The sequence below is a fragment of the Castor canadensis genome, chromosome 5, assembly GCF_047511655.1.
Source record: "Castor canadensis chromosome 5, mCasCan1.hap1v2, whole genome shotgun sequence".
NCBI classification, from domain to species: domain Eukaryota; kingdom Metazoa; phylum Chordata; class Mammalia; order Rodentia; family Castoridae; genus Castor; species Castor canadensis.
This window is the reverse complement of record NC_133390.1, coordinates 73,275,610-73,297,732: the sequence shown is the minus strand read 5'-3', so window position 1 is coordinate 73,297,732 and position 22,123 is coordinate 73,275,610. Positions and strand designations below refer to the sequence as shown.

The window sequence follows — 22,123 nt, the reverse complement described above, 5'->3', positions numbered from 1 at the left end:
ACTTGGACTTAAAGTGTGATAGAAGACTAAGTAAAAATGAAAACAAAGGACTAGGTAATGTGTATTTCAAATGAAAAGTCAATTGGGCTCTGATTGGATGTATGGCTGGATCAAAGATGACCTCAAGTTTTTGAGCCTAAATGACAAGATAGAATTGTGTTGCCACTCACAAAACGGGGAAAATAGGAAGAAAGAGACTTTTGAGAGAGAAGGTTTAGTATGATTTTGAACATGTAAAATTTTACAGAAAAGGAGGATATGTGATCCTAAATATTCCTAAAAAGCAATTAAGATAATGGAATCAGAGCTTTGGAGAGAGCTCAAGGCTAGAGATAAAATTTATAAGTAAAAAACAATAAACTGAAGGACAGATAGTCCAACATATTCATTATTCTTACTGAGAACACAAAGCAGGTTGAAGACAGGATAGAGGATCATGTTAGAGGCAGGAAGGAAGTAGTGAATAGACCAAGTATGTCACCTAGTGTAAATGGAAAAGACATAAACACACAGGTTTTTGGTTTTTGTTTTTTTTTAATTTCCAAAGATATCAGACTCCATTCAGGCACACCAGAATAAACTTATTATCCCAAAGCTTCATAGATGCCTTCTCTGAAATATGTGTAAATCAAGCTGTAGACTTATAGTATAGCAATAGACAGTTTACTGTCAGTTGAGAAAGTAAAATCCCAGTAAGACTAGAATGAAGCCCATAGTTCCTTCTTGCCCTAAGGCTAAAATCACAAAAATTGGAGTAGTACGAGATTTATAGATTTGCAGTTTCCGTTTCCCATGCAATATCCAAGTGGTATGAATTCCTAAAAACTCAGATGCTCTTACCACTCTATTTGCTAACTGTTCCTGGTTTGTACGGATTTTATACATTCAGACATGTTTATTTAAAGTTTTGATAATGTGTTTTTTGCCACAAACTTTCAAGAAAGTTATAATGACCACTAAGAGGTATTTTAAAAAGAAAGGTGAGTTCTGTTGGGTACCACGGCTCACATCTATAATCTTAGCTGCCAGGAAGCAGAGATTGGAGAGGATCACAGTTCAAGGCCAACCAGGGCAAAAAGTTCACCAGACCCCATCTCAGCTAATAAAAGCTGCACTTCTCCCCACAGCTACTCGGGAGGATCTTGGTCCAGGCATAAACGAAAGACCCTATTCAAAAACTACTGAAACAAAAAAGGCTAGGGCGTTGCTGAAATGGTAGAGCATCTGCCTAGCAGGCACAAGGTCCTGAGCTCAAATGCCAGTTCCCGCCCCCCCCCCCACCAAAAAACCCTCTTATATTAATAATCTATAATAATTCAAATAATAATAATAATTAAAGAATGGAGTTTCCAAATTCTTTTCTTCACACTGAGATGTAGAACCAGCATTTAGTTATTAGTATAATTTGTCTTTTTTTTTTTCTATTCTAACACATGCTTTGTCTGTTTTTATAAAAACATTGCAAACTGTATTCTTTTAAAAGAGTTTTTCTACCAGATTGTTGTGTTTTTGTTTTTGGTTTTGGTTGTAGTTGCTGGGGTTTGAACTCAGCACCTTGTGTTTACTAGGCAGGTACGCTTACCACCTGAGCCATGCCTCCAGCAGATTGTTTTATTTCTTTAATATTTTCAGTGATGAAAATTTAAACCATAAAGTAAAGCTGTTTTTTGTTTGTTGGTGCTAGTATTGAACATAAGATCTAGGTGTGCTAAGCATGTGCTCTACCACTAAGCTATGTGCTATACCCTAAGCTGTCTTTATATTATTTATCTGTAACCTGTGTTCTAACCTCATATTTAATGGTGCTTTTCCAGAAGGTTGGAGAGAATGATTTAATCTAGCCCTTGAAGAATTCTTTTCTGAGGTCTCATATAAATTAAATATGAGTAAATGAAATTAAGTATAATTTCATATAATGATCATATTTGATGTCCATATATAGAAGGGAAGACTATCAGCTTTCCCCATTTTATGATGAGTAGAAACATTCAACTATATTATACAATTGATTTAAGGTTACATAATAACAACAATAAAAAAGACTACATAACAGGAAACACTTCCTTACATACTTACTCATCATTGAAAAGAGAATTGAGAAAGCCTGGGGAGCGCCCCTCAAGATCATGAGAACAGAAATAATTCTGATATATACAAGTAATAGTTGTTTTTGTGCTCTTAACATAAGGAAATGAATGAAGTCATCAATTTATTTGTGAGAATGTGAGCTTTTATAAATTTCCTTATTAGAAGGCAAGTAAAAAAAGGGAGAAAGATAAAAGCAAAGGAATGGTTAAAAACTTGTGTTTTGTTTTTTAACATTATGAGAATATTAAGTTCTTGATTTTGTACCTGAGTAAGATTTTTTCCTCCGAACTATAGAGAACAGATGGTTTTCTTTTTTGATAAGAGTTTATAGTGAAAGAAAATCAAAAGCAGAGACATTAAAAAATCATTTCCCTTTAAAAATCCTCATAACTTAAAATCTAAAAGATAACATCCTCATATACAGCTGTCTTGCATAGGAAACTCACAAGGAGTTACACTGAGAGATGGGACACTACCCACCCCCCCATAAACATGGAAAGTGACAGTATAAGAGTCTATAGAATCTTGGGAATATTCTTTAAATAAAAACAAATATGAAACTGTTTCTTTTAACCACTCATTAGGAGCTCGAAAACTATTATGATAAAAGTATACATTTTCAGGTTTTTCAGGAGTTGTTTTATTGACTCATTGAAGAGAACTTTTTGTGGCCTTATGGAATGCATGAATAACTTCAGGGTTTCTGTATGTGTACCTAGAATTCTCTTCAACTCCATAATTTCTTCCTGACAACCTCAAGCATGAATGAATGTCAAAATATAGTTTACACTAGTTAGACTTTGTGCATGAAGACCCTTTTAAATTTTACTTTGATAGCTTTATCTTAAAAAGAGGCAAATATTTATTTCTCAGAAATCTAGGTAGTAGTAGTGTCCCCAGGCAGGTGAGATTCAAATGAGGCATTCTTTGTTCTTTTTGAAAATTCCCATTTTTACAAAATAAATGCATTTTATATGTGATATATGTGGCCACACCAACATGTGTTCAATATCAGCAATAATGGGCTCTTTGAAAAATCATACTTTAGGGTGTGTTGCTGTGGTTGTTGGTCATTTGATTTTGGTGGTACTGGGATTTGAACTCAGGGCCTTGTGTGGATCAAGCACTACTAACTTAATAATGGGCTCTTTGAAGGAAATGTATTCCATAGGCAAATAATGAATTACGTTTTCAGAAAAATTTTTGCCTGTCCTCTGGTTTGTTTAGGCCTAATATAAATATCTCAAGTCCTAACCTTTTATTAAGAATAACCTTTTATTCTTACTGGATATTAATAAGTACTTATAAACCTGACTTCTGCTTTGTTTTCTATCAAGGAACCTGAAGAGATAAACACAGATGATGAGATAGAGGACACCTGTGACAACAAGGAGGCTGACCTGGGAGCTGTAGAAGAGCAACGCAGTGTTATCCTGCATCTCTTGTCACAGCTCAAGCTGGGCATGGACTTGACGAGAGTAAGTAGCAGGACAAACTGGCTGTGGAGAACATTAGGTCAGGATGATACCTGAAACTGTTAATGTTGTCAGGGCTTTTCATTTCTTATGGTTTGGCTTCTTAGTCTCTTGATCAGAATTTCTTCTTTTCATAAAAAATCTAATGGTTTGGCTGGGTATGGTGGTGTACTAATCCCTGTACCCAGAGTTGAGGAAGGTATTGAGTTCAAGGCCAGCCTGGGCTTTATAGTTCACTTGTCTCAAACAAACAAATAAAATCTAATGTGGCTTTTTTTCCCCTGGTGCCAGCATTTGAACTCAGGACCTTCTGCTTGCTAGGCAGGTACTCTACCACCTGAGCCATGCTCCTGCCCTTCTAATGATTTTCTTGTGCTGCAGGAAATCACATGGCAGAAGACACCTGTAGTCTTCTTGTTTCTGTATGAAATAAAAAGTGTCCATTGGTATACTATACTGGAAAACCTAAAGAAAAGGATATAATTCTATAAAACCATAAAAGGCATTGGCATTTGCACTTATTCTCAATTCTCACACATGGATAATACATTTGGACTATAACCTATAATAAGAGTCAGCAAATCTTTTCTATAAAGGGTCAGATAGTAAGTACATTCAGCTATGTGATCATAGTTTCTACTGCAGCTACTCAATAGAAACTATGTAATGTGAAAGTAGCTACAGGCAATAAACTACAGGGGTATGTCTGTGTTCCACCAAAACTTTATTTATAAAAACAGGAGCCAGAGCCTGGAGGTAAGCTCACTGGTCAAGTGAGTCCTTAGCGTGCACAAAGCCCCAGCATCAACAAACAAATACCCCCTCCCTCCATTAAAAAGCAAACAAATAGGAGGGCATATTTAGTCCAAAGGCTATATTTTGTACACCCTTAGTCTATAATCTTGCCACTTTTAAAGTGTGATCAGAAGGCCATAGCATCACCATCACCTGACAACTTATCAGAAATACAGAATCTCAGTCTCCAATCCCATATTTACTAGAACAAAATCTGCGTTTAGTTAGACTCCCAGGTAACTTATAAATACGTTAATGCTTGAGAAGCACTGGTCTATAGTTTTTAATTTTAGGCCATTCCTTTCTGTTCCTAATTTATTTAATTAGTGTGTCTTAATTTGTTTTAAACAATTAGTCCATGATGTTACTTTAAAAAGCAAGTTAGGCTCAAAACCTATATATGTCAAATATTGTGTGTTAGACCTTTTGTGGCTGTGATAAGATATCAGACATAAACACTTTACAGGAGGAAAGATTTATCTTGGCTCATGATTCCAGAGGTTTCAGCCCATGGTTGGCTGGCTCCATTGATATTAGGCCTTTTACAAGGCTGAAATATCATGGAGGAAAGGCATAACAGAGGTAACTGTTCACTTCATAGGAGCCAGGAAGTAACAAAGAGTCAGATAGGAAGGGGTCAGGGTATGATATACAATTCACAGGCATGTCCTCTGCGACCCACTTCCTCCAACTAGGTACCATCATCTACAGTTATACCACTTCCCAACATTCTGACAACATTTGGGATTTGATAAGAGTCTTCATAATTAATTGTCTCTGGAAATGCTTACACGGTGTCTCTCAATCCAATCAAGTTGGCAGTCGAGATTAACCATCACAAAAGGGCTGGCAGTATGGCTCAAGTGGTAAAATGCCTGCCTAGCAAGCACAACTTTACTGTGCTTGATAGAAGGTTTTAAAAATGAGTGGATTGCATTGAAAGTTTAGTAAGGAGTGGACATTTATCTTGATACGTAAACTCATTAATCTTTAATTTAACTTCATTAATTCAGTTGAGTATCCCTCTGTTCAAGAAATTCTTTCAGATAAGTGGCTCAGGAAAGTCTGTATTAGCTCTGGACAGCCAGTGACAACTTGAGTGGTAGTGAACTGTTTAAATTTTTCTGCTTCTAAGCAAACTGTGACCTACCTCCAGCTCTCAGGATTGGAAGCCATTGCATCTAGGGGAGAAATAAGTGTCTTCCCCCAATCCAGATAAGCAAAGCATGAGGATGAGAGTAAGAAGAACTTCATCAGCTGATGGTCATCACAAGTGAAATACAGACAGAATTAGTGCCATTTTCTTTTCTTTCTTTTTTTTTTTTTTTTTTTTGTTTCTTGTTTTTGGTGAAATTGGGGTTTGAACTCAGGGTTTTATGCTTGTAAAGCAGGCACTTTACTACATGAGCTATACCTCCAGTCCATGGCCCAGTTTCTTTAGGGCATTCTGTCCTCTGGTTTTAAAAGATAATACAGTGGCAGCATGAAATATGTGGATGACAGTCTCCAATATGTCTCTTAGGAAGGAAGGAAAACCCGAGTAAGACTAAAATGAGGCCCAGGGCTCCTTCCTACCCCAAGGCTGAAATCAGCACAAAAATGGAGTATGAGATTTGTAGAATAGTGCAGTTTCTGTTTTGCATGCAATCTCCAAATGGTATGAATTCCTAGAAACTCAGTAGCTCTTGCCACTGTATTTGCTAACTATTCTGGGTTTATAGATGTTTATACATTTGAGCTTTTTTTTTTTTTTTCAATAAAGAGTCATATCACTCTAGTCTGAACCAGAATTTCCTCTCGATGTGTATCACATTCTTCTTTCTTGGTTGCCTGTATTTTGTTGGAGCACACCCTCCTTTAATATCTGAGAAAAATCTGTGGGAAGCAAATGTGAAAATGTGTGTTTGAGATATCTATTTATTTTGCCCTCATGTTTGATTGCTAGTTTGGACAGAATTCATAACTTGCAAATAATTTTCCTTTAGGATATTACCTCCTTGCTACAGGACTCTGGTGAAATACTGAAGTCATTCTGGTTGCTGATATTTTGTAATCTATTTGTTTTTCTCTCTGAAATTATTTGGGATCTTCTCTTTGTCAAATCTTGGTATAATGACATAACTTCACATAGGTCTTTCTTTTTTTTTTTATCCATTGTCTCTTGGCACCCGAACTTTTTTTTAGTGTGACAAGTCATATAGTTTTGTTCTAATACTTCCTCTTTTTTTTTATTCATTTATTCATATGTGCATACATTGTTTGGGCCATCTCTCCCCCTGCCCCTCCCAGCCCCTCCATTTCCTCCCTACTCCCCTCTAATACTTTCTTGAATTACTTCATTGAGGATTTTCTCTCTTCCATTTCCTTTTTTGCTGAAACTCTTATGTCCATTGGACTTCCTGTTCTCATCTTCTGTTTTTCTCTCTTGGTTTTTCTCCTGTGATTCGGAGATTCCTTACTTTTTATTTTCTAACTCTTCTTTTGAGTTTTAATTTTTGCTATCATGTTTTAAATTTTTCTCAATTTTCTTTTTTTTTTAAATAACTTTGTTTCATATATAATGTCTTTTCTAATTCTCTGAACACTTTATTTATTTTTAGTGGGATTGGGGTTTGAACTCAGGGCTTTGTGCTTGCAAAGCAGGCACTCTACTACTTGTGCCTCACCTCCTGTCCATTTTGTTCCGGTTATTTTGGAGATGGGGTCTCCTGAACTATTAGCCTGGGCTGGGCTTGAACAGTGATCCTCCTGATCTCAGCCTCCCAACTAGCTAGGTTTGTAGGTGTGAACCCCAGTGCCCAGCAAAGGCCTGTTTTCATGTCTAGTAATCTGGAGGGGCCGTTTGTTGGGGAACCTTACATCAGTATCACTGGGTTTTTCCTCCATGGTTAGTAATTTCCCAGAAGAAAGTTTTTCTCATCTTCTTGATGGATAAAGCAACTGGGAGTCCCAAGAGGAGAAGATGGCTGGGTGGGAAAGGGTCTCAGTTACTAACATTTAATTTATAAAAGGTTTTATACACTTTTTATCAGCATCATGTCTACTGTGTTAGAAGTCCCCAGTGTTTCCCAATCTAAAGAATAAACCACCTTGTTTTGCTCTTCAAAGACTAAACCTATATAGACTTTGTGGTGCAAGAGGGGCAGTTACTAAAAGTGCGAAGTTGAGGAGGGGACTTAAGCTTTGCAAACATATTTCACTCAGTTGGCTTTATTTTAGCAATACCTCAAAACCCCAGATCCAGGGGTACCTGGTACTGTCAGTTCTCAAAACTTTTTTGGGAATCTGTAGTATAAATTGCTTAAGATTCAGCTTTGAATAAGCAGCCCCCCACCCAAATTTTGTTGCTTTTTGTCTCTTTTCTTGGTATCTCTGGGTTTATCTTTATTTGGAATTTATTGAATGTAATTTTAATGGGATATCAGTAGCAAAGATAAAATGTGTGCATTCAGGCTGGAGACATATTTCAAGTGGTAGAGCACCTGCCTGGCACCCATGAGGCCTGAATTCAAACCCCAGTACTGCCCAAAAAAATATGCTTTCAGTCCATCTTAACCTGTATTATTCAGTGTTTTGTTTATCATCTTCAAAACCATCATTTAAAATGACTATAATAGGGAGGGAGTGGGGGGCAAGGGGGAGAAATGGCCCAAATAATATATGCACATATGAATAAATTTAAAAAAAAAGAACTATGGAAAAAGATTTTTCTCTAAAAGAAAAAAAAAAGACTATAATAGTCATTAAGGTGAGGGTTCTGTATTTAAGTTAACTAGAACTATACTTTAAAATGTAGCTTGCTTTAACTTTTTTTAACATTTCTTTTCCTTCTGATTCTTAACTTAAGATTCATGGAAGAATAATTACTAGGTTAAATGAATACGAACTTCTTAAGGCTCTTGAAAAATATTGCCAGTTTCTTAGAGAATTAAACCATTTTGCAGCCTATTCTTGCCTTTTTCTTTTTTTTTTTTTTTTGGTGGTAGTACTGGGATTGAACTCAGGGCCTTGAACTTACTAGGCAAGCACTCTACCACTTGAGCCATGCCCTCAGTCCTTTTCCTTTGTGAAAACTGTCTTGGAGCACCATTCTCCTACCTTTACCTCCCCCAATAGCTGGTATTACAGGATCGCACCACCATACCCAGCCTTCATTTCTGCTTCAAGTAAAATATTTAATCTTTCTCACCTAACATAAGGTATCAAAAGTTGTTTTCTTAAAAATAACTTCTCTTGTGCTTAACGTTAATTATAAGTTACAATTTTTGCTTTGGTCTATGATTTCTTTATTCTCAGGAAGTGGTATTTATTGTCTTTTATCATGTCTTAACCCACAATTTATGTTTAAGGTAGGGAAGGAGAAAAGACATGGTTTACATTAATTGGGGTTTAATACAATTTTCCTGATACTTTTATCTTGTCTAAAAGTTTGAGAATTCTTTATTTTAATTCTTTCTTTAACATTCTTGATGTCCTAAATTTGTGTTTAATCTTAACCATTTGGAAGGATTTTATTTTCTTTTAAGCATGCTTATTATATAATGAAACTAAATACTTTTCCTTTGTATCCTTGTTCTTAATACCCATTTAAAATGAAATGCTTTCCAATGCGAGGAATCTCCCTGTATAGCTATCCTTATCTCAACTAGCAAAAACCCTTGGTCCTCCTTATTAATGTTTATACATTAATACTGTTAATAATGTTAATGTTAATAATGTTTATACTGTCTCTTCAACAAAATTAGAGATAAGAGCAAAACAGTGAGGGGAAAGGGGGGGGAAGGAGGGAACAGGGGAAAGGGGGGAGAAATGACCCACACATTGTATGCACATATGAATAAAAGAAATAACCCCCCCCAAAAAAATAATAAAATGCTTTCAGGGTGGTAAGAATAATTGTCTACAGATTTTTTACATGGATGTGATTTTCTCTCTTGGTTGATTTTTATCATTTCTGTTTTAGGTGGTGCTTCCTACGTTTATCTTAGAAAAGCGTTCCTTGCTGGAAATGTATGCAGATTTTATGTCTCATCCAGACCTATTTATAGCTATCACTAACGGAGCCACAGCTGAGGACAGAATGATTCGTTTTGTTGAGTACTACCTTACCTCATTTCATGAAGGCCGTAAGGGAGCCATTGCTAAGAAGCCGTACAATCCTATCATTGGAGAAACATTTCATTGTTCCTGGAGGATACAGAAAAACGAGATAGCATCCAGTGTACTTAGTAGCTCTTCCACCCAGGCGGTCACAAATCCTGCTCCCCTATCAGAGGAATCTTTGCGCCAGGTGGGATCAGACTGTTACACAGTCAGATTTGTTGCTGAGCAGGTCTCCCATCATCCTCCCGTCTCAGGATTTTATGCGGAATGTGCAGAAAGGAAGATGTGTGTAAATGCACATGTCTGGACTAAAAGCAAGTTCTTAGGCATGTCAATAGGCGTGACGATGGTTGGAGAAGGTAAGTAGAAAAATCAGTTTCTAATTTTTAGTATCAGATGATAGTCTTAGATTTTGGGGTGCTGTATAGATATTAATTTTAGCTTTAAAATGTTATGTTACTAGATTTTTTTGTTTCACTACTTATTGTGTTCAAAAATGTTTGTTGGGGGCTCTTAACTATGGACTAATGTAAATTCTCCTTTAAAATCATATTTTTATGATTTTTTTATGAATTTAAATACAAAATATCTTTATTATATTAGGAAACAAAAAGTTTAAAGGAAGAAATAAAACCATCTCTAATCCCTTAATCTAGAAATCTAGAGATGGATAATTTGACCTCACATTATATTTTTTCTATGTGTGTATATTCATGCTTTTTTGTTTTTCTTTTCCATTAGGTACTAGGTTTGAACTCAGGGCCTCAGGCTTGCTAGGCAGGAACTGTACTTGAGCCATACCTCTAGCCCTTTTTTTTGCTATAGTTATTTTTCTAATATGGTTTCCCATTTTGCCTAGGGCTGGCCTCAGATGGTGATCCCCAATCTCTGCCCAATTAGTAGCTGGAATTACAGGAATAAGCCACCCATGACCACTCCTATTCACACTTTGTTTTACAAATTAGGGTTAATTTTATCTGTGTACTTTAGTGTCTTTTTTAAAAATTAAATATATTCATTTTCCCATGATATTGATAAAACATATATTTCAATGACAACATAATAGTCAGTGAAATGCATTTGCCATCTGTTTTTTTTAAGAGCTTAAGCATGCTAGGCAAATTGCTCTACTACTGAGCTACATCCCAACCCTTACTGTTTTGAGACAGATTCTCTCTATATAAACCAGGCTGTCTTCGAGCTCAAAATTCTCCTGCCTCTTGAGTGCTGGTATTACAGGGGTGACCCACCTGCCATGCTTATTTTCCACCTTTCATTAAACTATTTTCTTCTGTTTGGACACTGAAATTTTTCTAAACCTTCATTGTTATAAAAAAAATCACAATAAGAAGTATATTCTGGATAAATCTTTATATCTCATATTTTCTTAGAAGATATTCATACACTTTTTAAGACACTTTGCCAAGTTTTAATCCTACCTCATGAAAAGGCTATGAAAAACTAAATTGAGGAAATAATGGTGGTTTTGGCCTAGAATACAAAGCAACGTCCTTAAAAGCCATTGAAGAGTTAATGAAAATTTAATGACAGGAGAAAATCTGTCATTTTAACTTTGAAAGAAAACTCTTGTGCAGAGAATAATTTGTTCTGAATGTAAACTTACAAAATGTAGATGTGACATAGTTCTGTGTGTGACTACATTTTGATTGAGTTATAACTGGGAAGAAAATATCCATTTTCAGTTTTCTCTTTTTAAGTTCTATTATGGTATGACATTGATTTCCAAATAATATTTCAAGTTAATTACAACTTTTATAACATTACAAAGTACTCATTTTATTAGTTTTTTTTAAAAAGTTTCATCAGGCACGGTGGCTCTAAGCTACTCAGAAGGTAATGATAGGGAGGATCACAATTTGGGATCACCTCAGGCAAAAAGTTAGTGAGACCCCCCCATCTTAACCAACATGCAAGGTGCTATGATTCACAGCTGTGATCCCAGTTATGTGGGAAACCATAGGTAAAAGGATTAGGATTATGGTCTGAGGCCAGCACTGGTCATGACGCAAGACCATCCCTGAAGAATAACTCAAACATAAAGAGTTGGAGCATGGCTTAAGTAGTAGAGTACCTGCCTAGCAAGGTGAAAGCCTTGAGTTCAAGCCCCAATACCACTCCTTCCTCCAAAGGAGTTCACTACCTTCATTGACTCCATAATATTAGCCTAGGCTTTGTATAGGTCAATTTACTCACAGTTGAAAAGTGAAGTGTAAGGGCTGGTGGAGTGGTTCAAGCCATGGAGCGCCTGCCTAGCAAGCATGAGGCCCTCAGTTCAAACCCAGTACTGCCAAAAAAAAAGATGAGACATGCCTGGGATCATGCTAGCTAGACTTAGAACCTCATTGTTTGACACACTCTTCCCCTAGACGGTTGCTCTTACTGATTCATACAAGAGAAAGAATCTGGTATCGGTAGCCTCTTCCACTCCAAGAAAGAAAATACCTCAAGAAATGAGAAAAAGCATTAGTCTCTTCACTATCATAAAGGAGTATAAATAGTTAAGTTTTTAGTATCTAAGTGTTACTGTATTTTCATGCATTGTCTTTTGGAATTTGTCATTGGGTATCCTCAGCAGGAAGTAAACACAATCAAGGAGGAATGGGATTTTTGACAATTCATTTTGTCCTGTTAACTATGCTCTTACTAGTAGGTGAAAATTTGAGTAAGTTATTAGATAAATGAGATTTTAGGATTCTTGGGGTTTTTTGGAGGGGGCGTTGCAGTGCTGGGAATTGAACACAGGGCCTTGTGTGTGCTCCACAAACACTCTTCCACTGAGCTTTCAGAATTCTGTGAATCTCAGTTATTCTAATCTGTCTATTATTATGCCATTAGATGCCTACCCAAATCACATTTAGTGAAAACTACTTTTATATTTCTTCAGATTTTAAATTCCACAGGGTTTGCTGCCTTATACTAAATATATTCTTAAAAATCAAAGAGCATAAACCCAATTTATAAAATCATGTATTTTTACAAAAGTATAAAGATATAGTATCTTTTCCAACTTTGAATTACATTATAATTAATACTTCAAATATACCCAAGTATGTTGTCTGTCATACATTATTTAAATATATTATAACCAGATTACCAGACTATGCTTCTTAATAAGTGGCTTAATAATTCTGTTTATTTTTATTCTGTAGTACTGGGGATGGAATGCAGGGTCTCACAAATGCTAGGCAAGTGCTATACCATTGAGCAATACCTCTAGCCCTCAATTCTCTCCACCACTTTGGTACTGGGGATAGAATCCAGGGCCTGCTAGGCAAGTACTCTGCCACCGAGTGACACTTCTAGCCCTTTAAATAATTCTTGACTTATCACTGCCCTTTATGACAACTTTTAAAGACAATACAAAAAATAGTTAATTGAAGGTCCACTTCTGAAATTTTGGTGCGTTTTCAGGTGGCTCCTTATCTCTTCTTGAGCCACTCCGCCAGCAGGTGGCCTCATCTCTGAAGGTTCTTCAGCCTGTGGAGCTGAGATACTTAACTTTTAATGCAGTAAATACAGATTCCAAAATAATTGTGCAAAGTGGTTCTGCTTTTCATTGTGAAAATGATGTGTGTAAAACTCACTGAAGTATTTGGTCTTTTTTATTTTTTACTTTAATACAAGTTAATAAAGTTTTAAGATTTTGTTACTGTAAAAAAAAATAGTTGAATCTTTGTGTACACTACTTTAGGATCTATTTGTCTTTCATTATTCTAAAAATTAGCTATATTAAAATATCATAACTCTTGCCCTTATTTGTGAACATTAAGAACAGAGTACTTAGTGAGCCTTCACTAAGGGAGTTCAGACCACAAGTGCACTTCCAGTTCAGCGATTGGTCTGATGATGACACAGCTAATGAGCTTAGAAGGTTAGCCATGTAGCGCAAAAGTATCCTTAGTGTCCCTTCATTATTTAATACAGACCAGTTATTAATTATCTTTTTATGTTTTTAAACCATCTTTAATATAGCATCTCTTAATATGGGAAAGCTCCTTAGTATATTATTTGTGTGAAAACTACTTACTTCTCTTGTAGCTTCCCTAAATATTTCAGAATTTGACAAGTAAAACTTACAATCATAATTTTTATGATAAAATGACATTTTCCTCTTCCTTAATCTAATAGACTAGAATGAAGAACACTGGGAACATCATACTATCTGAGTTTTAAGGTGTGTACCATTAGCTATCTAGTTATTACCAAGCTGCCGAAAAGATAACTAGTACTAGTGTCCAAATCTTAACATTACGCAGTATAAGTAACCTTCAGCTCTCGCTATGGCTTCATTTTACTTTTAGGAACATTAGAGGAGGCTCAAACTATTAACATTTACTGGTCCCATGTGTCCCAAAGGTATCAGTTCACAGTGAAAGTAGTCCTGATTCATCGTTACCAGAAAATATTTTCAAATATAATGTAAATGAAGTCATTATCATCCAAAGATAAGTGAAGATTAAGCAAAGTAATGTTTGCTACTAGGAAAAAAACAATGTGGATTTTTCTTTGTAACTGTCTATTTTAGAAGGTGTTAACCACTGTTATGCTTTCACATTCAGGTATCCTCAGTCTCTTGGAGCATGGAGAAGAGTACACATTTTCTCTACCTTGTGCATATGCCCGGTCAATTTTGACTGTTCCTTGGGTAGAACTGGGTGGCAAAGTCAGTGTCAACTGTGCAAAAACTGGGTATTCAGCAAGCATCACTTTTCATACTAAGCCATTTTATGGTGGCAAACTACACCGGTAAGACTATTTTAATGATATGTGGCTCTTATTATTATTCTTTGATCTTGTATTATAACTTATTTGTCACACCTTTTTTCTTTTTTTTTTGTGAGACTGGGTTTTGAACTCAGGATTTTGTGCTTGCTTGCAAAGCAGGCACTCTACCACTTGAGCCACAGCTTCAGTCCATTTTGCTCTGGTTATTTTGGAGATGGGTCTTGGGAACTATTTGCCTGGGCTGGCCTCAAACCACAGTCCTCCCAATCTCAGCCTCCCAAGTAGCTAGGATTACAGGTGTGAGCACCAGCACAAGAATAACCCCTTACTCTTTATCTATTTTCTTTTACCTGGTTGAAATTGGGTTTTTTATTCATGTTTATTTTTTGTTTAATATGTTTTATCTTTCAAGGCATTCTGAAAATCATGACCTAGTTTTTAAAATAGTATCATTAATATGTCAATTCTTGTAAAATTTCCTTTATGAAGTCACAAACCAGATATAGAATAGAATTGTTTTTTTCGGGGTGTGGGGACAGTAGTGGGACTTGAACTCAAGGCCTCGTGCTTGCTTGGCAAGTGCCCTACCACTTGAGCTGTGCTTATAGCCCTTAGAATAGAATTTCTAACAAATAGATAATGTACTGTCTAACCCAATTCTGCCTTTAATGGAGTTCAGATTTGAATTGGATCTCAGTGGAGGGCAGCTGTTGTTGCAAGTTAGGGTGTAAATAGGGCTCGGGCATAAGTCAAGTGATAGAGAATCCCCCTAGCGTGAGGCCCTGAGTTCAAACCCTAGTATGCCCAAAAAAAAAAAAAAAAAAGATTTCAACAGCCAAGCTATGTAATAAACCTACATGCTCATCAACAGGTAAATGGATAAAGAAAATGTGGTGTGTATTTATATAGTATATTATTCAGCCATAAAGAAGAATGAAACTATGTCATGTCATTTGCAAGAAAATGGATGGAACTGGAGATCATCATGTTAAGCAAAATAAGCCAGGTTTAGAAAGACAGATATTGCATGCTTTCTCTCATAAGCAGAATTTAGACCCCACACACAGACACACACCATGAATGTAAATGTGGAATTGTTCCTGGGAAAGGTGAGGGTAATCAGGGTGAATAATATCAAAATACATTATGTCACTGTGTGAAAATAACATAATAAAACCCACTAAAAACTGTTAAAATAAGGATGGAGAAGAGAAAGAGTAATAGAAAGGGTTAATATGATCAAAGTATATTGTAAGTATAATAAAGTATATGTATGTAATACCTCAGAGAAACCCTTCTTTTTTTTTTTTCTTTCTTTTTCTTTTATTATTCATATGTGCATACAAGGCTTGGTTCATTTCTCCCCCCTGCGAAACCCTTCTGTACGTTTAATTTACACTAGCAGTTTTTAAGTTGGGGTGAAAGTAATGTCTAATCATAAAAGAACAGTTCAAGAAGCACAGCAAGTGAAGGCAGTGGCTTTAGATGCCAGTGCTGAATAGCGGCTTTTTTCTGATTTCATCTAGGAATTGGCCAGTTGTTATACTTCCTTCCTGGCTTGTTAATCTCTTCAGCACTTGCCTAGATTACCTAGACTACATGAGTGCAAGCTTTTTAATAGGGTCTTCAGAAGAATACTGACTCTTTCCTTAAGCCTTTGTTCTGCCTGTCCTGAAATATAAGGTAGTTTTCTTTCCCTCAAAATTTTTTGTTGAAAGCTAACATATATACAAAGATACACAAATTGATGGATTTTCACCAAGTAGACTTTGAGCATCTTGATCTGGATAATGGTATATTGGTAACATGAGAACCCTCTTATGCCCCATTACAGTTTCTCTCCCTTCCTTCCTCTCTCAGGTTGACTATTTGCACTTTCCCTGCTGTGTGTAGCCACTATCCTGATTTCTAACTCCACAGCTTAGGTTAGCCTGTTTCAAACTCAATAAATTATATCATATAGTGTGTTCTTGTTCATGCCTACCTTGTTTTGCTCAGTGATAGGTTTTTGACAATCATCCTTGTATACTTACAGTTTTTTTCTCCTTACTTGTACTTGTATTATTGTATGACTATGCCACAATCGATTTATTCATTCTAATGTTGATGAGCATTTATGTAGGTGTCAGCTTTTGGCTGTTACAGAGAGTGCTGCTAGAAAGGACTGGATGTAGCTCAGTGAACACTTGCTTGCACAAGGCCCTGGGTTCAATCCCCAGCACTGCAAAACAAAAACAAAAGGGAGAGAGAGAGAGAGAGAGAGAGAGTGTGTGTGTGTGTGTGTTCAAAAGATTAAAGCAATGAATTTTTTTTTAAATAGAGACTACCTAAGCAGAAGCAGTAGATATTATCAAAATAGTCATCTTTTACCCTAGGGAAGGTAATGATATGGTTCACACTTTATTACATATCCTTCTGCTTACTCCTTGACTCACAAGATTCATGTCTTACAACTAGAAGGGACTGTAGAAGCCACTGAACCAACATTTACTTGGTGCATAAATTCTTTTGCCTCATGGCTAGTAACTGATTTGTTTAGTCTGTGCTGGAACATTATCAGTAGTTCAGACCTTGGAGTGTGTGAGGCATCCCCTTCTAGAAGTTTTCAGAACCCTCATATACATGAACTCGGAGCTGAAATCTCCATCCCTTTAACATTCTTGTGTTTATGAGACTTTCTTGAAAGATCTGCTTCAGTAGAATGGTTAGGGAAAACAACAGCAGTGATAAATTTTCCAAATCTATTTCTTAGTATTGACAGTGATACTGATTATTTCTTCCTGGCATGTGGTTTTTATTCTATTCAGTATATTTTCTGGATAAGGAGACAGAGTGGTTTTAGTTTCCTTTTTTTGCAAACTATTTTCAAGCTCTGAAACCATTCTGAGAGAGAGAGAGAGAGAGAGAGAGAGTGTGTGTGTGTGTGTGTGTGTGTATGGATGTATATGTGTATGCACATGCATGTGAGTGTTCTGTGTATTGGAATTACTACAGGACTCATTATCTGTAACAAAGGTTTTAAAAAATTGTTTATATGAAACATGCGTATTTTTCTTTTCTTTTTTCCTTCCTTTTGCAGTGTTAGGGATCATACTTGGGGCCTTGCTCCTGTTACGTAAGCACTGTAGCACTCTTCCACTGAACTGCATCCTCAGTCCCAAAACTTGTTTCTTTAATTGTTTCCTGTTATTTCCCCAGCATGGCTATAAGCTTTTTGATAGATGTGTTCTGTTTCTGTTGCAATAAATGATCTGCAGATATTTGCATGTTTTCCTTGGGAAATATAGTAAACTGTGAGCTTTTTTTTTTCTTCTGAGAGATGTCTTATCCACACTACCAAGATGTAGCTATTTCCAATAATCCTTTGAGTACTGCTAGTGAATTTCTTAGGTATGAATCCATGGGTTTGGTTTTTTTTTTATAGCTGCATGCCACTGATAGCATCTTTTCTCCCTAGCATAGCTCTTCTTAGGTTTGCATACAACTGTTAAGAGCTCTCCTTGTTTTTCTTTTCTTTGAATTTAACGTATTTATTTCTTTTAATAGTTACTCTTAGTGACATGAACTAGGATGATGGTTTTGGTATTAGCATATTCTACTCAGGTAACTGAAATGAAAATCCTGGAAGCACAGGCAGGAGCAAATCAGATTAATAGTATTGGTACCACTGCTGGTGCAGTAGAGATCAGGCAGTAAGGAGATACTGGTACTTGTATATACAAGAGAGTTTATGTTGGACTATTTAATTGTAACTAAACTGTAAAACTCCAAAATAAGGGCTGCAGGCATGGCTTAAGTGGTAGAGTGCCTGCCTCACAAGTGCAAAACTCTGAGTTCAAACCTCAGTTCTGCCAAAATACATTTTAATAATGGCAAAGAGAATTCAACAACACATCAAAAAGATCATTCACCACGACCAAGTAGGCTTCATCCCGGGAATGCAGGGGTGGCTCAACATACAAAAATCAATAAAAGTAATAAACCACATTAACAGAGGCAAAGACAAAAACCACTTGATCATCTCAATAGATGCAGAAAAAGCCTTTGATAAGATCCAACACCATTTCATGATAAAAGCTCTAAGAAAACTAGGACTAGAAAGAAAGTACCTCAACATTATAAAAGCTATATAGGACAAACCTACACCCAGCATTATACTTAATAGTGAAAAACTGAAACCATTCCCTCTAAAATCAGGAACCAGACAAGGATGCCCACTATCTCCACTCCTATTCAACATAGTACTGGAATTCCTAGCCAGAGCAATTAGGCAAGAAAAAGGAATAAAAGGAATACAAATAGGTAAAGAAACTGTCGGGGTTGGGGATTTAGCTCAGTGGAAGAGCGCTTGCCTGGCAAGTGTAAGGCCCTGAGTTTGGTCCCCAGCACCGAAAAAAAAAAAAAAAAGGAAAAAATAGAAAAAAAAAAAAAAGCAAAACAAAAAAGACAAAAAAAAAAAAAAAAAAAAAAGAAACTGTCAAAATATCCCTATTTGCAGACAGCATGATCCTATACCTTAAAGACCCAAAAAACTCTACTCAAAAGCTCCTAGACACCATCAATAGCTATAGCAAGGTAGCAGGTTATAAAATCAACATAGAAAAATCATTAGTATTTCTATACACTAATAATGAACAAACTGAGAAAGAATATATGAAAACAATTCCATTTACAATAGCCTCAAAAAAAATCAGATACCTAGGTGTAAACCTAACAAAGGATGTGAACAACCTCTACAAGGAAAACTATACACTTCTGAAGAAAGAGATTGAGGAAGACTATAGAAAGTGGAGAGATCTCCCATGCTCATGGATTGGTAAAATCAACATAGTAAAAATGTCTATACTCCCAAAAGTAATTTACATGTTTAATTTAATTCCCGTCAAAATTCCAGTGACATTCATTAAAGAGATTGAAAAATCTACCGTTGAATTTATACGAAAACACAAGAGGCCACGAATAGCCAAGGCAATACTCAGTCAAAAGAACAATGCAGGAGGTATCACAATACCCGACTTCAAACTATATTACCAAGCAGTAACGATAAAAACAGCATGGTACTGGCACAAAAACAGACATGAAGACCAGTGGAACAATATAGAGAACCCGGATATGAAGCCACACAACTATAACCAACTTATCTTTGACAAAGGCGCTAAAAAGATACGATGAAGAAAAGACAGCCTCTTCAACAAAAACTGCTGGGAAAACTGGTTAGCAGTCTACAAAAAACTGAAGCTAGATCCATGTATATCACCCTATACCAGTATTAACTTAAAATGGATCAAGGATCTTAATATCAGACCCCAAACTCTAAAGTTGATATAGGAAAGAGTAGGAATATAGGCAAGAACTTTCTCAATGGAACCCCAGCAGCTCAGCAACTAAGAGATAGCGTAGATAAATGGGACTTCATAAAACCAAAAAGCTCTGCTCAACAAAAGAAGTGGTCTCTAAACTGAAGAGATCACCCAAGAGCGGGAGAAAATATTTGCCAGCTGCACATCAGACAAAGGACTGATAACCAGAATATATAGGGAACTTCAAAAAATAAATTCTCCCAAAACTAATGAATCAAAAAAGAAATGGGCAAGTGAACTAAACAGAACTTTCTCAAAAGAAGAAATTCAAATGGTCAAAAAACACATGAAAAAATGCTTACCATCCCTAGCAAAAAAGGAAATGCAAATTAAAACCACACTAAGATTCCACCTCACCCCTGTTAGAATAACCATCATTAGCAACACCACCACCAACAGGTGTTGGCAAGGATGTGGGAAAAACACTGCTGGTGGGAATGTAAACTAGTACAACCACTCTGGAAAAAAACTTGGAGGCTACTTAAAAAGCTAAACATTGATCTACCATATGATCCAGCAATACCACTCTTGGGGATATACCCAAAAGACTGTGACACAGGTTACTCCAGAGGCACCTGCACACCCATGTTTATTGCAGCACTATTCACAATAGCCAAGTTGTGGAAACAGCCAAGATGCCCCACCACTGACAAATGGATTAAGAAATGTGGTATTTTTACACAGTGGAATTTTATGCAACCATGAAGAAGAACGAAATGTTATCATTTGCTGGTAAATGGATGGAACTGGAGAACATCATTCTGAGTGAGGTTAGCTTGGCCCAAAAGACCAAAAATGGTATGTTCTCCCTTATATGCGGACATTAGATCAAGGGCAAACATAACAAGGGGATGATCACATGATAAAGCTAGAACACACCAGGAAGGTATGAGGATAGGTAAGACCCCAAAAAACTAGATAGCATTTGTTGCCCTCAACCAGAGAAACTAAAGGAGATACTTTAAAGCAACAGAGGCCAATAGGAGAAGGGGACCAGGAACTAGAGAAAAGGTTAGTTCGAGAAGAATTAACTTAGAAGATAACACACATGTACCGGAAAGCAATGCGAGTCAACTCCATGTATAGCTATCCTTATCTCAACCCTTGAGTACTTCCTGTTACTGCTTATACTCTCTTCAACAAAATTAGAGATAAGGGCAAAATAGTTTCTGCCTGGTAGTGAGGGGTTAGGGGAGGTAAGGAAGGGAGCAGGGGCGTAAGGGAGGGGGCTGGAGGAGGGAAGAAATGACCCAAACATTGTTTGCACATATGAGTTAAAAAATATATACATTTTAAAAACATAAGCTCTTGGTCATTTTTTTTTCACTTTCAAATTAAGTGTGTTTATCTGTATTTTAAGTCCTTATCATTTGAATATATTTCTTAACCCTGATGTATGAGTGTACCATACTGCTTTGTGCCAGCTAACATTTATAGGCATTTTCATCTTGGTGCCCAGTCTTTGTGGAAACAAAAAATGGACTGTAAAAGAGCCCAGCTGGTGGTTGAAGTGTTCTAAAACTGTATATTAGTGGTACTTTATCAACATAAATAGGCTGTATTTTTAAAAGAGGTATGTTTCATTATATGTATATTCTATTAAGGAACCATTAAAAATAGTATAGAAAATAAATGATTAGTAGCAATGAAATATATTAAAGAAAATAATGATCTTTTTACTCAGTAAAATAATCCATACTAATTTGTGTGTGTGTGTGTGTGTGTGTGTGTGTGTGTATTGGGAAGTGAATTCAGGGCATTGTACATGGCTAGTCAAATGCTCTACCAGTGAGTTATACCAGTGGGTAAGCATCCTTTTTTTTTTTTTTTTTTTTTTTTTTAGTGGTTCTGGAGTTTGAACTCAGGGCCTCACACTTGCTAAGCAAGCACTTTATGCTGCTCTGCCAGCCCAGACATACTTCTTAAAGATACAAATAATAATTACTGAAATTTTTCATTAACAATACTTACTGCAGCTGGGCACATCGTAGTTTAAGTCCAGCCTGGGCAAATAGTTCATGAGTACCCATCTCCAAAATAACCAGAGCAAAATGGACTTGAGCTTGTGACTCAAGTAGTATGAGTGCCTGCTTTGCAGGTACAAAGCCCTGAGTTTGAACTCCAGTCCCACCAAAAGCAAACAAACAAAAAACTTACTGCATACTTATTTTCATTTATTGATGTAATTTTCATTTTATTGTTGAAGTCTGAATTATTTGCTCAGTTATATACAAAGGAGTTGGGGAGTTCCATGAGTTGTTCAATGATTCATAAATTGAGAGTTCCACTTAAAGGTTTTTCCACGTGGATTTTATGACTAGATAGCACTCCAGGAAGAGACCTTTAATGTAAAGTCTTTATGAATGCTGTGGAAGTCTTTCCTACATTCATTATATTCAAAGTGCTGTTTTCCAGTGTGAATTCTGACGTGTTTTACAACATCTTAGGAATGAAGGATTTCACATTCATTTCATTCTGCTGTGTCTGCAGTGTGAATTTTTTGGTGTTCATCCCTTTTCCACCTTAATCATGTTATGGGCTTTCTCCCTAGTTTTA

The 22,123-nt window shown here is 36.3% G+C and overlaps 1 protein-coding gene across 1 annotated transcript in view; it reads left to right on the top strand.

The window, feature by feature from the left end:
- Osbpl11 (oxysterol binding protein like 11) overlaps window positions 1-22,123 on the top strand; it is an 81,114-nt gene that overhangs the window by 42,603 nt on the left and 16,388 nt on the right. Inside the window, exons 8-10 of the mRNA XM_020184185.2 lie at window positions 3,426-3,566; window positions 9,322-9,820; window positions 14,042-14,228. Coding sequence (XP_020039774.1) covers window positions 3,426-3,566; window positions 9,322-9,820; window positions 14,042-14,228 — 827 coding nt within the window. The remainder of the gene's footprint in view (window positions 1-3,425; window positions 3,567-9,321; window positions 9,821-14,041; window positions 14,229-22,123) is intronic.